The sequence below is a fragment of the Anomaloglossus baeobatrachus genome, chromosome 1, assembly GCF_048569485.1.
Source record: "Anomaloglossus baeobatrachus isolate aAnoBae1 chromosome 1, aAnoBae1.hap1, whole genome shotgun sequence".
NCBI classification, from domain to species: Eukaryota; Metazoa; Chordata; class Amphibia; order Anura; family Aromobatidae; genus Anomaloglossus; species Anomaloglossus baeobatrachus.
In genome coordinates, this window is record NC_134353.1 from 147,973,890 (window position 1) to 147,991,398 (window position 17,509).

At 46.5% G+C, this 17,509-nt stretch overlaps 1 protein-coding gene across 9 annotated transcripts in view; it reads left to right on the forward strand.

Moving 5' to 3' along the window:
• Positions 1-17,509, forward strand: part of FAT1 (FAT atypical cadherin 1) — a 323,107-nt gene that overhangs the window by 118,978 nt on the left and 186,620 nt on the right. For all 9 annotated transcript variants that reach the window (XR_012753986.1, XM_075347113.1, XM_075347116.1 and 6 more), the window contains exon 3: positions 16,711-17,025. Coding sequence is in view for 8 of the 9 variants with exons in the window: in XM_075347113.1 (XP_075203228.1) it covers positions 16,711-17,025 (315 nt within the window). In the remaining variant the exon portion in view is untranslated. The remainder of the gene's footprint in view (positions 1-16,710; positions 17,026-17,509) is intronic.

Below are 17,509 nucleotides of genomic sequence, written 5' to 3' on the forward strand. Positions count from 1 at the left end.
AGTGGTTCTATGAGGAAGCCAAACCCGTACGCTCCCAGGCCTATGACTTGTTGCATCTTGTAAAAAAATGGTTGCAGCCTGACACTCTGAGCCCGGCGCAGATGGTGGAAAGGGTAGTAGTGGATCGTTTTGTGCGCACTTTACCCATCACCGTTCAACGGTGGGTAGGACAGGGTGACCCGAGTACCCTGGACCAGTTAGTGTCCCTGGTAGAGCGGCATGTGGCTACGCAGGACTTGATACGGGACACTGAGACTTTGCGTACCGCCCGTCGGTCCGGCCCCTCCAAGCCTAGGGCCAAGGACCCACCGCCGACAACGGTGCAGGAGTCCCCTACCGTCCCGCCTGAGGCCGCGGCCGCCAATCCTGAGGTCCGGAAGGTTCTGTACCCTAAACGACAACCCGTCAAAGGTGTTTCCGTCCCCATTAGATGTTGGCGGTGCCAGCGGGTGGGACATATGGAAGCCCAGTGTCCACTCACCACGGAGCCCATGGATTGTGGGGTTACCCGGCGGGGTTCAATGTATGCTCAGGTGGTGTGTACCGCTGACCTGGTCTCCCCAGAGACGGAGCCCCACTTGTGCCAAATACAGGTGAATGGATGTCCGGTTACAGGATTGTTGGATTCCGGAAGCTTAGTGACCCTTGTGCGATCCACCTTGAGGGCTAAAGTAAAGGCCACAGGACGTACCGTGGGGGTGGTTTGCATACATGGGGACCGCCGAGACTATCCCACGGGGATTGTCACCATCACAGCACCTTGCGGTCAGGTGCAACATGAGGTGGGACTTCTTAACACTCTTCCTTATGACGTGATCCTAGGAAGGGATCTGCCCTATTTTTGGACTTTATGGAAGGGACCCCCTAAGTCTTCTCAGATATTGGTCAGTCCGGGACCTGAGCCCTACAATCCTGAATCCGGGACACCTGCCGTAGGGGTCCCCATGATAGGGACAGAATGTGAACCCGATAGGTCGCCCCTAGAGGTATTGGCAGGAGAGGCTGAGACGGTCGAACCCATCCCGGAGTTGGAGGCGTCCCCGGATACGTTTGGGACTGCCCAACTCCAGGACCCTACATTAATACATGCCCGGAGTCGGGTGACAGTAATTGACGGGGTGGCACAGCTGCCCGGTGCCCAGGTAAGGTACCCCCATTTCGCTCTTAAGCAGGATTTACTCTACCGGGTAGATGAAATACGGGGCGTGGGGGTAGAGCAGTTGGTGGTGCCCCAGCCGCATCGTCGGCGGGTCCTCGACTTGGCTCATAAACACCTGATGAGTGGCCACCTGGGGGTCAAGAAAACGCAGGAGCGAATATTGCAAAGGTTCTATTGGCCCGGAGTCTTTGGGGAGGTAAAACGGTTCTGCGAAACCTGCCCGGAGTGTCAGCTTACCGCACCCCTGACCCATTTTCGCAGTCCGTTGGTACCGTTACCCATTATAGAAGTCCCTTTTGAACGGATAGGGATGGATCTGGTGGGGCCCCTCGTAAAGTCCGCTCGAGGGCACCAACACATCCTAGTGATCGTTGACTATGCCACCCGGTATCCCGAGGCGATACCTCTCAGACATACTGCAGCAAAGCTTATAGCTCGGGAGTTGTTTGCTGTGTTCTGCCGGGTGGGGTTGCCCAAGGAGATCCTTACGGATCAGGGGACCCCATTCATGTCTAAAGTGACCAAAGAGCTATGCCGGCTACTCCAGATCAAGCAGTTGCGTACGTCTGTGTACCATCCTCAAACGGACGGTTTAGTGGAGCGTTTCAATAAAACCCTGAAAACCATGCTAAAAAGGGTGATTTCAAAAGACGGGAAAGACTGGGATATGATGCTTCCCTATTTGATGTTTGCCATCCGTGAGGTGCCACAGGCATCCACGGGGTTTTCGCCTTTTGAGTTGTTATACGGGCGACATCCCCGGGGATTGTTGGACCTGGCAAAGGAAACATGGGAGCAAGAGCCCACCCCCCATAAAAGTGTGATTGAACACATTTTGGGTATGCAGAACCGCATAAGTGCGGTCATGCCAATTGTGAAGGAGCATTTACAGGAGGCTCAGGCCGCGCAAAGCGGCCGCTACAATAGACAAGCCACCGTGCGGACCTTTAAACCCGGGGATCGGGTGTTGGTATTAATCCCCACGGCGGAGAGTAAATTCCTGGCTCAGTGGCAAGGCCCCTACGAGATAAAGGAAAGAGTCGGGGTGGTTAACTATAAAGTATTGCAGCCCGGTAGGCGGAAACCTGAACAAATATACCATGTCAACCTATTAAAACCCTGGCAGGAACGGGAAAGCCTGATGGCTGTTTTTTCCCCATCTCCCTCCTCTTCGGGTCCTTCACCTCCGGCTCCAGCGACCTCCGGAGAGGACGAAACGGAAGTAAGGATTGGAGAAGCCCTCACCAAGACTCAGAGGCGAGAGGCCAGACGGTTGGTTCAGCAGAACCCCGATGTCTTCTCCGAGCTGCCCGGTAGGACCAGTCTGATACGACATGATATTGTCACCGAGCCCCACCTGAAGGTACGCCTGAAGTCATACCGGGTACCGGAGGCTCGACGACAAGCCATATCGGAGGAAGTAAAGACAATGTTACGCCTGGGGGTCATCGAAAAATCCCGGAGTGAATGGGCTAGTCCGATCGTCCTAATACCAAAACCCGATGGCTCCTTAAGGTTCTGCAATGACTTTAGGAGATTGAACGAAATATCCAAGTTCGATCTCTACCCCATGCCCAGAGTAGATGAGCTGATTGATAGGCTGGGACAGGCACGGTATTTTACCACGCTCGACCTGACCAAGGGGTACTGGCAGGTGCCACTGACGGAGTCCGCCAAGGAGAAAACCGCTTTTGTTATGCCGGAGGGTCTCTTCCACTATGTTGTCTTGCCTTTTGGGTTACATGGCGCTCCGGCCACGTTCCAGAGGTTGATGGACTTAGTGCTGGAACCCCACCAGGCGTATGCATCAGCGTACCTTGATGACATCATTATTTACAGCTCCGATTGGCAGACCCACTTGGAACAGGTACAAGCGGTGGTGGACGCGCTTCGAACAGCCGGATTGACAGCCAATCCCAAGAAATGTGCGTTGGGACTCACGGAAGCCCGCTACTTGGGCTACGTGATAGGCCAAGGAGTGATTAAGCCCCAAATTAACAAGGTTGAGGCGATCCAGAAGTGGCCTAGACCCCTGACCACGAAGCAGGTTAGGGCCTTCCTGGGTATCGTGGGATACTACAGGAGGTTTGTAAAGGATTTTGCGGGACTATCAGCCCCCTTGACGGACCTTCTCAAAGGCAAGAAGTCCGTCATGGTGCGCTGGACTCCGCAGGCCGAGGACTCCTTCCGGGCCCTGAAGGGGGTCCTATGCGGACAGCCCGTTCTCGTACACCCTGATTTCCGGAAGGAGTTCATAGTACAGACTGACGCCTCAGAGGTCGGCCTGGGGGCAGTGCTGTCTCAGGTGGTTCAGGGGGAGGAACACCCCGTCACCTTCTTAAGTAGGAAGCTCACCCCTCCCGAGCGGAATTATAGCGTAGTGGAGAAGGAGTGCCTGGCGATCAAGTGGGCCTTGGAGTCCCTACGCTATTACCTGCTGGGACGGCAGTTTCGCTTGGTGACGGATCACTCTCCACTGGTCTGGATGAGGTCCGCCAAGGAACGGAATGCCCGGGTTACCCAGTGGTTCCTTTCTCTGCAGAACTTCCGGTTTACGGTTGAACATAGGGCCGGTAGGTTGCAGGGCAACGCCGATGCCTTGTCCCGCGGCCCGTGTTTGATGGCTGGAGTTCAACCCCGCACGCTTGAACTGAGGGGGGGGGTATGTGAGACTGTGACCGGGGTTATCTATGACGGCCGGTATGTCTCGCCCAGGTTGTGCTCACTCCATGATAGAAAGTAAATCCACTATAGGGTTAATGCTGTTTCCCTACAGACTGAAGGAAGGGTTAAATAGAATCAGGAACAAGGGCAGGTGTGCCAGGTGTGAGGGAGTGAACAGAACTCCCTGAGTTTTCTGCTGGAGAGGCACATGTATTGTGTTATGGACTTTTGTTTTGAAGATTAAAACCGTGTGCTGTGAACCTATATGCCTGGATCCCGTGTCTTCTGCTGCGCAGCCGACCACGCTACCTCACAACATAAATCTAGAGACCTGAGTAGTCTCGAAAGCTTGCAATTATTACCATCTTTTCAGTTAGCCATTAAAAGGTATCAACCACTGAGGACTCTCAGTTCTTTTAAACAACATAAATCTAGACAGTCATATACACTGACATACATAGATACACATCATACATGCACACACACAGACACATTAGAGATACTTCTAATATTGGGAAGCCAGCAACAGCCCCATTCACCTTCCCCGCTTGTCTCCATCCAGCTCCTCCTGGGTCTGTGACACGCTGATTGGTGGCCATCGCTAAAAGACATGTCCGCACATAGAGCACACTGACACTGCTGTATATAAATAAAAAAATAAATCTTTATTTTTATATAGCGCTAACATATTCCGCAGAGCTTTACATACATCAGGAACACTGTCCCCGTTGGGACTCACAATCTAAATTCCCTATCTGTATGTCTATATACATCACAAGAGAGGCTGGGGACATGCACATTACTGGGAGGCATACATATTATTGAGTAAAGGAGTATGCAATGGGGGGCATACAGCTCTAGAGGGACGCAGTGGCTCTGGTGTGGGGGGACAAACAGCTCTGGGGGGTATACAGCACTGGGTGAGGGGACATACAGCTCTAGGGGTATAGTAGTATGCATCCCCCATATTTCTCCATATAGTGCTATGAAGCCACCATAGTCCTCCAAATAGTATTATGTAGCCCACATGTAGTATTATGCATCCCCCATATGGCACTATGCAGCCCCCATATGGCAGTATGCAGCCCACATATAACATTAAGCAGCCCCCATATAGCACAATGCAGACCCATATAGCATTAAGCACCCTCATGTAGTATATAGCCCGCATATAGCACAATGCAGACCCACATAGTGTCCAAGGACTGTCTAGTTTCATGCTTTGGAACTTGTCATCCATCTCTTTTTAATGGTTGTCCAATATTGTAACATTGATGGCCTATCCTTAGGATAGGCCATCAATACCTGATCAGCCAGAGTCCCACATCTGACACCCCAGCTGATAAGCTGTTTTTAGAGCCTGCAGCAGGTGCCCAGAAATGCTCCGTTCCGGAGCTGCCCTGTCTTGATAGTGGCCGAGGCCGGGTACTGCACATCTCCTCTCATTGATTTGAATAGGATGCTGATGTGCATTACCCGGGCGCGGCTGGCATCAGAATACTGGGCAGCTCCAAAACTGAAAGCAGACACCCAAAAGAATCACAACCACCAGACCCCCTTAGACAGAAAACAATTAGAGTTGGCAAATGCTGACACAGATCTGCGTCACTCTTGTCAAAGGCGCGTCACTGTCATGTCCCTTGCCATTTCAGGTGTGTTCCACTGAACTAAAGTGTTCTGGTTGGCTCCCCCTGGTGAGCGGAAGCAGCCACAACACTCGCGATACCACCCTATCTGCATGTGAGAGCCCAGCACTAGCCAACTCTTAATTATTGTGAAGTCTATTAAGTGCAATTATTTTTTTTTTGGGGGGTGGGTCTGTTTCCCTTGATGAAGGGTCTGCTGTATCTGTCCTGCTGTATTCTATTTTATTTTTTACACTTATAGTGGTAACTGCCTGGACACTTTTTTTTTTTTTTTTTTTCTTACTGAACTTCAGGGCTTATTTTTCAAGAAGGGCTTATATTTCAATCCTACTCAAATCCTGAAAAATCATGCTAGGGCTTATTTTTGGGGTAGGTCTTATTTTCAGGGAACCAGTAACCCCGCCCCTCTTCCCCCAGCCCGGTAGCCGTTCTGGGAGTTGTTTCAATGTGTGTTTTACTCATTCAGCACATTTTTATTACCAGATTGTTCTGGTAATACCGTATTTATTATTTTTGTATCCTAAAAGTCTATTATATACGATTAATGTTAATACTTGTATGTGTAACATTTTCCTTTAATATTCAACATTTTTCTTATAGAAATCAGGCAAAAACTCAGTTTATATTTAATAGTCCATTGTTTGAATAACTGGAATTTGACAGGTTGTTAAAATTGATGGATCGACTTCTTACCCTATTGGCATTGTTGGGTTTCTCACAAGGTGTTTGTGCCTCGTACACCAGGCGAGTTGTTGCAGGTCCCAGTTATTGTTAGATGATGACGACTTGATTTCCAGCCTAGAGCCTTTCACAGCATACAGCTATATACATGCACGGAGCCACGGAAGTCATAATTCATCTTGTTTGAGGGAAAGAGAAAAAAATAATGACTTGCAAGTACTGAGCAGAGAAAGATTAACCCCAATTATTTTAGCATTTTTATCTGTTTCATTGGATTTATTATAGAATAAAGCAGGAGACTATTTAGGAATTATATTTGTGTGAAAAGTGCAAATCCACCCTTAATTTAATGTTCATAATGCATTATAGCCCAGAGCTTCATTTTATTTCTGATTACATTTAGTAAATAATTCTATAACTTTGTAGATAGAAACATTCTTAACACACCTGGATGAGCTGTTTTAATAAAAGGGATCAATAAAGAGGTTGTCCATTGGAGAACCCCCTCCTGAAAAGCTGCATTGCCCATCATAAAATAAAAAAAAAAAACAAACAAATAACAAACCATATACTTACTTTCCGGATCAGTGCCATTTTTAGAATATCGGTGTTTCATCTCCCAGCAGTCACTTTACATTGTCACTTCACCGTACAGCCGATCGGCACAGCTGATTGGCTGCTTTCTTTGAGTATTCCGTCAACTCGGAAGTCTGATGGATTCATAAAGGCTTCACATCGTTTGTCATTGACCATTGCAGCCAATGTCGGGTGACTGCCCTGACATCGGAGGAATGGTGTGGAAGGGCAAGTAGTCTGCTCTGATGGATCCATAAAGGCTACACATGATTTGTGATGTCATTGACCATTGCAGCCAATGTTGGGTGACTGCCCCAACATTGGAAGGATGGTGTGGAAGGGCAAAAAGTCTGCTCTGATGGATCCATAATGGCTACACAAGATTTGTGATGTCATTGACCATTGCAGCCAATGTCAAGTAACTGCTGGTAAGCACAGCTCCAACATTGGAGGGACAGTGTGGAAGGGCAAGATGTCTGGAAACAAAAAAAGAAATCTCTACAAAAGAACCAGCTATTCGGAAAGGCTCTATGATTAATTCTTTTATGTAAAGTGGAATATTGGCTTCACATCGTTTGTCATTGACCATTGCAGCCAATGTTGGGTGAGTGCCCGACATCAGAGGGACAGTGTGGAAAGGCAAGAAGTCTTCTCTGATGGTTTAGTATAGGCTACACATGATTTGTGATGTCATTGACCGCTGTCTCCAATGTCAGGTGACTGCCGGTAAGCACAGGCCCGACATCGTAGGGACTGTGTGGAAGGGCAAGAAGTCTGGAAACAAAGAAACCTCTACAAACCAGCTATTCGCAAATGCTCTAAGATTAATTCTTTATGTAAACTGGAATATATAGGAGAACATAACACATTGAGTTCAATGGGGTCACAGAACTTTGACAGAGGTATACATGTTTTTTTTTCTGTTTGAGAGATATAAGAATGAGTTTGTAGAAGATCAAAGAAAATAAGAAAAATGGTTTGTGGATAGGGAGAGGAGGTTGATAGTTTTTCATTTTCTCTTAGTGCTCTTCACTATAGCCCAGGACCCTGCTACACTTGACCTAACTTGAGACTCTCATGAGTGATCACATTGAAATTTCCAGTCTTACAGTAGGTTAGCATGATGGTGGATGTTGGAGAAGATGTAGAGAATGAAAATACCAAAAATAAACAAAATACCCACTCCCTCCTTCACATTAAATGGCACCACGCTGCAGAAGACCAGCAACTATACCTACCTTGGTCTGGAGCTAAGGGGAGCCTCAAGCAAGCAGCAGAAGCCCTGAAAGGAAAAGCGTGCAGAACCTTCTATGCCATCAGAAGACAACTGTACCACCTCAAACCACCTGTGAGTCTGGCTCAAGATATTTGACAGCGTCATCACCCCTATACTGCTGTATGGCAGCGAGGTATGGGGCCCAGCGACCTACCCAGACCACACAAATTGGGATTCCAGTCCAACCGAAGTCTTTCACATGGAGTTCTGTAAATATCTTCTCCAAGTCCATCGCAGCACCTCAAACATAGCCTGTCGGGCAGAACTGGGCTGATTCCCCTTATGACTTAGTATACACAAGAGGGCGCTATTACACCAGGCGCACATACAGAACAGCAACCCCAGCTCCTACCATCATAAAGCCCTGCTGAGCCCAGAGCAAGCCAGGAACCCTGCCAGCCAGTACAGCCAAAGTCAGCAACACACCCTGACAAAAGCCCAAATAAAAGAGATCTCAGAGAGCTGCAAGATTCAATACATAGAGGATTGGAAGAGTGAATTAGAGAACTCCCAGAAACTCGCCATCTTTCGGTCACTGCGGAGGGACTACTCTCTGGCCCCATACCTGGAAAGGTTACGCCATCCCAAAGACAGGCAGACCCTGAGCCTGTACAGACTGAGTGCCCACAGCCTAGAGGTGGAAACAGGGCGGCACCGACAGACATACAAGCCGCGGGAGAACAGACTGTGCCAGCAGGGGGCTCTGGAGGACGAGGCGCATTTCCTACTGCACTGTGACAAATACTCAGCAGTGAGGGCCTCCCACTTCCAGAAACTTACCACTCATACCCCGGACTTTCCATTCATGGACGAAGAGAGGAAACTCTGCATCCTACTGGGGGAAGAAGAATCAATGGTGGAGATCGCTGCCCAACATGTCTCTACTTGTCATAAGCTGAGAGGAAGATAAGGCCCCTTAAAGGACTTTCAGAGCCCAAATTGTGCCCCCAACTCCCCATAACCCTGATCCCCTCCCACCACACGTACTGTATTTCTCTTGCTTTGGCAACACTAATTGTATTTTGGTCCTGCCAATAAAGCATATTTGAATTTGAATTTGAGAATGTCATGTTGTCGTCTACTGCTTTAAGCAATCAAGAATGGCAGCTACATGGACTTACCCAGCCGCTTCTGCCATTCCATTCTTTGGGCCGGTATTCTGCATTACTGCAAGCTCAGTGGCTTACTATTTTTTTTACATATGTAAAAACGAGTGAACCAGATTTTCGAGGTGTAGGAGGGAAATCATCGGTAGTCTATATTAGTGAACTCTGCATGCCATCTTTTTATATTACCATCCGCCTTCGTCTGTTTAATGCTGCATGATTGGCGTAAACTGTATAAATGTGAACGGTTCATGCCTTTTCTGCTATGCTGGAATATTCAGTAATTTACCGTTCTACTTCTACTATAATTCATATAACTGAATACTGGCGCCTAGCAGAAAGAGCAGACGTTCTGTCCCTATTTTTACGATATATGCTGAGCACGCAGCATAGATCAGAGCAGTTCTTTAGTGCCGACGTTATATTCATGAACCAGAAAGTTTAGGACAAACAGTTTATAGGGTTAGCCCTTATAGGATAATTCAGCCGTGAATGTATATCTTCTGTCGCTGTAGTATATAGTATGGGAGCCTCTCGTCATGGTATACTCAAGAAAGCTTTATTAAGCTTGCACTTTTTCTGTACTCCAATTATAGAACTATTATCCTAAAGTTCTGACACAGAGGCGGCAGGATGACAGGAATAAGCCACGCTATTAAAATAGGCAGAAATGGAATGACAGTGGAAGCTGTCTGCTCTTTTCTAAAGGATTCTGTGGACTGGAAGTAACACGCTGAATCGAGAAGCGGCTTCAGTCGAGATTCTCTAATTGCATCATCTCTTCCCATTTATCTGTATAACATGCCTGCTGACCATTTCTCTGGGCAGGAACAATAATCACTTCTCCTCTAAAAAAAAATAAAAAAAAAATAAAAAAAAAAAAGTCTCTTCCTCCCAAAAATCTCCGTTGACATATTTCAGATAAAAGCTTTTACCGTTTTGTCTTTAAATAAACACCTTTTGACTCTGTGCTAAATGATCTGGATGCAAGGTTTGGGAAAATCTATCAGCCCAGACATGTTTTATAGTTGGGTTGCGGTGATCCAACAAAAGCCTCTGCTTTTTGTGAAAGTAGTTTAATTAGCTCAAACGAGAACATTGCCAGATGCTCCACTGCCCGATCTCCCCTATAAGCTGATGGGTAACAAAAAATAGATATAGTGAACTTTCTCTGAAGGGAATTTAGGTAGTGGTTAATTTAATCTTGGCTGCTTTAGAGCTTTGCAATCGGGAACATGCAGAGTTAAGGCTCCGCAAGGAGTATAATGTTAGCAAGTTCAATTTGTTACAATGGATCTAATGGGTTCATTTCTTCAACGCTGTTAGTTCCTGACTTATAAGCGACACAAGCAAAACCTGATCCTAATGATAAAGCCAGAAGCAACATCACCAGCCTACAATTCACAAGCCGTGAATATAATTGTATTAATTCCATCATAATCCCACCAAAAATGTTCCATCAAGTATGAACCGTGAAAATCACCAGAGTCCATCTGTGTTCTGATAACACGCTCTCAATTGTTTCTATACAAGATATATAGCATTGCATCAGTAGAGATGTTTTTTTTTTTTAAGGGAACCTGTCAAGTCCAATATGCACCTAGACCCACGAGCAGTTCTAGGTGCATGTTTAATCCCTGCCTAACCGTCCCTGTATACACTAGCATAGATAAAGAGATCTTTAGAAAAAGTATTTGTAAAGATCCTATATGATATGCTAATGAACGCAGGGACTAGTCGCAAAAGCATTACTTCCTTCGCTCATTCCGCCCTCTTAGCACGTTAGCACACCCACAGGGCCATATTAACATGCTATTCAATGCCGACTACCCAGCGTCATCATCGACAGTGACGAACGTACATGTGTCCTTTGCACCAGCACAGACGCCGGGCAGTGCGTGTGATCAGAAGTCCCCGACACTTCCAGTCATGCGCACTACACCAGTTTGAAGCCGTGACGTGTACACCCAGCTTCATAGTGCATATGATCGTAACTCCAGGGATCATGCGCACTTAGCCGAAATTCAGCATTGGGCGCAGTGGCAGCAGAGAGGTGAGCGCGACCATCCTCTCGCGCTGCCCATTTAGTAGCATGTCCGTACGCCCACAGAGGCGTGCTTACATGCTAAGGGACCTGACTAGCCAAGGGAAGTAACGCCCTTTCAACAACTGGCTGGCGTCATTAGCATATAATGAAGTATCTTTAGAAATACTTTTTCTAAAGATCCTTTTATCTATGCTACTATCGCCTGGGACAGTTAGGCAGGGATTAGCAATATGCACCCAGAACTGCTTGTGGTTCTGGATGCATATTGCACCCAACAGGTTCCCTTTAATTAGAAATTGTCTTACTGGCTATTATCATGTTTTTTAGGGCAGGAGTTGTATGGGATTGTAGTGGATCCATTCACTGCCCCTACTAAACCCTACGTAGGTTACAAATTAGGCACAAGTTGCTGCCTTGTCAAAGGCTGACACTACCCAGAAATTGCCCTGTAAGACCTCCATGCATATTAAATAAAAGACCACCAAAATCAGTGTGATCCATCTATTGTGCATGGGGTGTTAGATAGTGACTGGGTACATTGTAAATGGTCTGTATGTATCTGAGAGGTGGTTTTCCCCTTGGGATGTAAACCTGGAATGTCTATGCTCTTACCTGTAGTGCAACAAGTTTTGTTAAAGGGAACCTGTCCCTATTAAACTAAAATAATCTCCTTCTGCAGCTCCTGGGCTGCATTCTATGAAGGTGCACCTTGGCCCTGACTCCCCTTCAAGACCCCAAAAAAAATTTATAAAACCTGGCCGTTAGGTATGCTAATTACCTGTGTTGGCCAGATGGGCGGGCTCATTTTTCTGTCCCTGTCCCCCCTCATGCCGCTGATCGCTGTCCTCCTTTCGCCGGTGAGCTAAATGCACAGGCGTGAGATTATGGGCGGGTACGAGGATGGCGCTAGTCATGCACAGCGCTGCCCATAATCGCGCGCCTGCGCATTTAGCTCATTGGCGCGAGTGAGGGCAGCTATGTTTTCTGCTCTGTCCGCGATATGGCAGAGCGAACTGCGCCTGCGCGAGCCGCCATAACTGCACAGGCGCGAGATTTGAAAATGTGACGAGGATGATGACTGAAGCGTCATCCTGTCAATCAAGAAAGGAGGATGGTGATCAGTGGCAGGAGGGGGGGACAGGAGCAGAAATTAAGCCCACCCATCTGACCAACACAGGTAATAAGCATACCTAACGGCCAGCTTTTATAAAGTTATTTTTGGGGTCTGGAAGGGGAGTCAGGGCCAAGGTGCACCTTCATGGAATGCAGCCCAGGAGCTGCAGAAGGTGATTCTTTTAGTTTAATAGGGAAAAGTTTGGTGACAGGTTCCCTTTAAAGGTATTCAAAGGGGCAGGTTTACAGATAGCTGGAGAGATGGGTGGTTCTGGCTGTCTACATACCCCCACCCATGGGTTTGTCTCATGGTTGTAGAATTGAGACAGTTTGGCACATGGCAGTCAGGCTGGGGAGGCTGTGTGAAGCCTCTGGAAAGAGTTCTCAGAAAAAGAGGATTTGCGTGTCCTAACTGGGACCATGTGTAGATGATGCCTCTGGAAGGAATCCTCTGAGGAAAGAGTTTTTCATCTGTCCATGTCAGTGAGTGGGCTGAACTACCTCCACTTGGATACTGCAATGGAAAATTGGTATCCAAACCTCGGCGCGGGTACTTTGAAACCGTGAGTGTTATATACCTGGAGTGAGGTTTATGAGATGTCAATAAATCTGATGGACTTTTTGAATGAATTGTGTTTCCTCTGTGCTACCTCTCATCGCAAGCAAAGTGAGCAACCTCCAACACAGGGAGAGAGTAAAATATAACCGGGGGGTTTCCCTATCCCCTGTCGCATTATGTTGGGGGTCTAATGATCAGCCAGTTGACATTGAATAGCTCAATCCTTTTCTTCAGCAGGTACTCAAGCTTCTGTAAAGGGCCGTTTACACAGGCAGACTACCGATCAGCTGCACGTTTGCTGATCAGTGGTCATGTCGTAGCCTTTTTACACAGGCCGATAGCTCTTCAGATGTGCACTGATGGATCTTTTACATTAAAGTCTGCCATTTTTCTCGGCATCACAAGTTTTGTTTACATTGACAATGTTCTGCTAAGAACAACTATATTTTATCAGCGCCACGATGACTTCACCCGATGAGCCAGTGTTCTGTTAGTTTATTGAGTGATTGGCCTCCTATTTATTTGGAAGACTATAAAGAAATGTATGTTCCCAGGAATGTTCATTTATGATAATCTTACGGTGTAAATGCAGCCTATAGGGAACCTGTCAGTCAATTTATGTTGCCCAAACCGGGGGCAGCATGAATCAGAGCCGCCTTCACATTCTACTCCAGGAGATTGACAGGTCACTCCTTATGTACACACACAAGCCGTCCGGGTGTGGCGCCGGTCTAGTCAACTCTCCCTACAGTTCTAGCTCTGATCTTGAAACTATATTTTCTTTAAAAACCCTTAACATTTCAGAAGAAAACATACCTGGCTATTATTGTTCAGCTGGACTCTGATTCATGCTGCCTGTGGTTTGGGCAGTATGAATCTGACCAGTCCACTTTAAGGCTCTCTTATAGAGAACACAGGAGACCTCAGCTGAGTGTATATGAGAGCTTTGTCTCCAAACTCAATTAGCCAAAGGATAGTTCAAGAACAGCTATTTAAAATGTATGGCCAGCTATCGTACAATTAAAGGGGTTGTCTAGGCACAGGATACTGATGACCCAGCACTGCTCCATTCAATGTGTAATGGCCGCTGCAGGTACTGCACAACAGCTCCTATTCTTATAAATGGAACTGTTATTCAGCTCCCTTCAGTGTTTTATACTTGGCGACCACTGGAGAGAATAGTAGCTGATCAGTAGAGGTGATTTTGATGGGACATTGATATTGATGACTTATTGATAGGACAGCTCCTTAAAAGCATATTTAAATGTGCAGACTTCTGGCCATAATGAGGTCTGATTTGCTCAAATATCAAGTTGATCAGTGCAAATGTAATGCCCTTTGACACATGTGAAATGGCCTTTACCTTAAACCATTCCTGTTCTGCTCCCGCACATTGTCTCATAAATTATTGAAACTGCAAGAGGAGACTAGAAATGACCATCATAAATTGATAGTGGGTTTATCTTAACGTGCAACGCTGCCAGGATCATGTACAGCATGGCATGAATTGAGGTAATGGGTGCTACTGGGGGATAAAGGGGTCTCCGGATTCTGTGTGACATGGTGTAATCTGTGATCCTGAAAACGTCATGAAATTTTCTGATATGTAATTTCTTGGTAAATTTCTAAGTAGGTGAGGTGGATCCTCTAAGCCAGGGGTCCCCATCCAGTTGCTCGTGGGCCCATAATATGTTGCTCACGGCTGACTTTTATCTTGGTGAATAAGCACCAGTGTCCAACAAAATGCTGTGAAGAGCAGGTCTCTAGATGGTGACTTTTATAAGGAGCACCACATAGAAGAACAGATATGAATAGGGGTAAGGTAGGAACCCCAGGATCTTGGTATAGTGTAATTTCTGTGGTAAAGCTTTGGCTGTCATTATACCGATAATGGGGTCTCTGGGTGTCACTACTGTGAGGGTGACAGGAGCTGGATGGAGCTTGCAACACTCTTTCAGAGGTGAATGTGTCTCTCAAGATCAGAAAGGTTGAGGACCTCTACTCTAAGCCAAGGTCTGGGTTGGCATATGGGTCAAGGGCGCTGGTGCAGCAGACGGCTGAGGCTCGTAGGACACAGGCAGGTGATATCCAGTATACTGCAGACAGGTAACAACGTTACTGTAGGCTGCTGGCAGGTAGCAGAGGTACTGGAGACCACTGGCAGATGGGTAGCCGGGTCACTGGACGCTGCTGGCAGACAGGTAGCCAGGTCACTGGACGCTGCTGGCAGACAGGTATCCAGGTCACTGGACGCTGCTGGCAGACAGGTAGCCAGGTCACTGGACGCTGCTGGCAGACAGGTAGCCAGGTCATTGGATGCCGCTGGCAGGCAGGTAGCAGAGTCACTGGATGTTGCTGGCAGGCAGGTAGCAGAGTCACTGGATGTTGCTGGCAGGCAGGTAGCAGAGTCACTGGATGTTGCTGGCAGGCAGGTAGCAGGGTCACTGGACGTCGCTGGCAGGCAGGTAGCAGGCTCACTGGACGTTGCTGGCAGGTAGCAAGGTCACTGAACGCCGCAGGCAGGTAGCAGGATCACTGTACGCCGCAGGCAGCAGGGTCGCTGGACGTCACTGGCAGGTAGCAGGGTCACTGGATGCCGCAGGCAGGTAGCAGGGTCACTGGACACCACTGGCAGTCAGGGAGAATAGCAGGTTAAGATGCTTAGGGCAGCTCTGAATCCTAGGAACATTGGAAGTCTAACACCAAGACACAATTGTGTGTTTTGGAAGCCTTGTATAGGCACAGATGGATGATCACATGAGATCATACTAGGCCATCTACAAAGCCCGACGTGAAGCACAACAGAGTCTAGTCAACCACGGAGAGGAAAGCAAGTCACAAGTCCAGGACAGGTAGGTAACAAAGATTTGGGCACTCTATCAAAGACATGCACACTTAGAGCCTCCAATGTGATCTCCTGGCAAGTCAATACCACTTGGCTGATTTTCCCCTAATATTGCTTTATGACTACTAAGTTTACTGAATTAAGGGTTGTGGAAGTCTTTGTATCATCACATAAATCTGTTTTGTTCTATCATTCATGGTGATATTGGCCAGACCTAAGTGTAGCCAATAGATAAAGTAATGGAGATCTGTGTTGTATCAGAAGGTTCAACCTAAACATCTCCACGTATTACTGTACAGCCGATCATCCTGGAGGAAGAACAATGGCGATTATATCATAGTCCAGCCCTGACGTTTATTAAAAGCATTTGGAGTTAGAGGTTATTTTCCAGCAAAAAACCCTCTGCAGTCATAATATTGCCAACGTGTGGTCGTTATGTGCCAGAGCTCATGCCCGACTAGTGAATACTTGTAATTCATAGGACTGTGACCTAATCCAAGCCATAGGGAGACTCCCCGGTACGTTATGTAATATGCAAAGCCCTGAATTGTATAAAGACTCAATTGTTTCTCGGGAAGAATTCATATTATGTAGGTTTCTTTCTTTTCTTTTTTTTTCATCTCGGATTTGTTGGAATCCTAATGAACTTTTTTTTTTTCCTGGCGAGGGACCATAAAATTGGCTCATTCTATACTGCACGAACTTTTGAACTCATAGCACAGATATCCATAAGGATTCACTTTATTCCGTTCTTAGTTGCATTTGGTCTTAATCCAAAAAGTCTAAAATTTATTTTTGCGTTTTAAAGGTATCCCCCACAATTCATAATGTTCTGGTGATTAAACAACGCCCCAAGTATCGGGGATGAGCCAGTTTGCCTCCCCAGGTCTACTCTTAATATGCCTCGCTTTATTGCTGCATTGATAGATTATACTTTGTACTTTATATGTGTTTAGTGCAATTACAAATTGAAAGATGCTTAACCTTAAGTACTGAAATCTCCATTAACCATGCACTGTATCTTTTTTTAATATTCAGGTATTATACGGACTGCGGATAATCTTGACCGTGAAACGACTTCTCATTACTGGCTGACGGTATATGCCACTGATCGCGGTGTTGTTCCCCTCTCATCATTTATTGAGATCTACATTGAAATTGAAGATGTCAACGATAATGCGCCACAAACCTCAGAACCCGTGTATTACCCAGAGGTCATGGAAAACTCACCGAAGGATTTATCCGTTGTGCAGATTGTTGCTTTTGATCCTGACTCCAGTTCTAATGACAAGTTGACTTATAAGATTTCAAGTGGTAACCCACAGGGATTCTTTGCAATCAATCCGAAGACAGGTATGTGAAATCCATTTTTTTCAACAATTTCCTTAAAATCTATAGTTACAAGACTGTGAAAGGAGAGGACAGGCAAACTAAAGTGGTTTATAAAAAAAATAAATCTAAATTTCTATTTTGAAACAACAAAGTCTATCCGTAAAAGGCTGTCTGCAGAATAAGGTGTGAATATACTGCAGGAGGAAATGTAATGTATACGAGGTAGGAGTTGTTATAGGGGCTTCTGTTTATTTAGAAAGGTGAGATTCCAGCAAAAGATCCTTCAAAAAAACAGTTGTTTAATAATATAAATGTAGAAAAACTTCTTCCATTACCATAAGGCCCTATGCGCACACTGCGGTTTTTACCGTGGTTTTGCTGCATGTTTTGCTGTAGTCCTTCCCCAGCAAAACCTATGGTAAAAAAAATGCTGTGCGCACACTGCGTTTTTTTTCACCAACAGGTTTTGCTGCATGTTTTCTGCAGCAAAAAGAAGTGCCCCTTC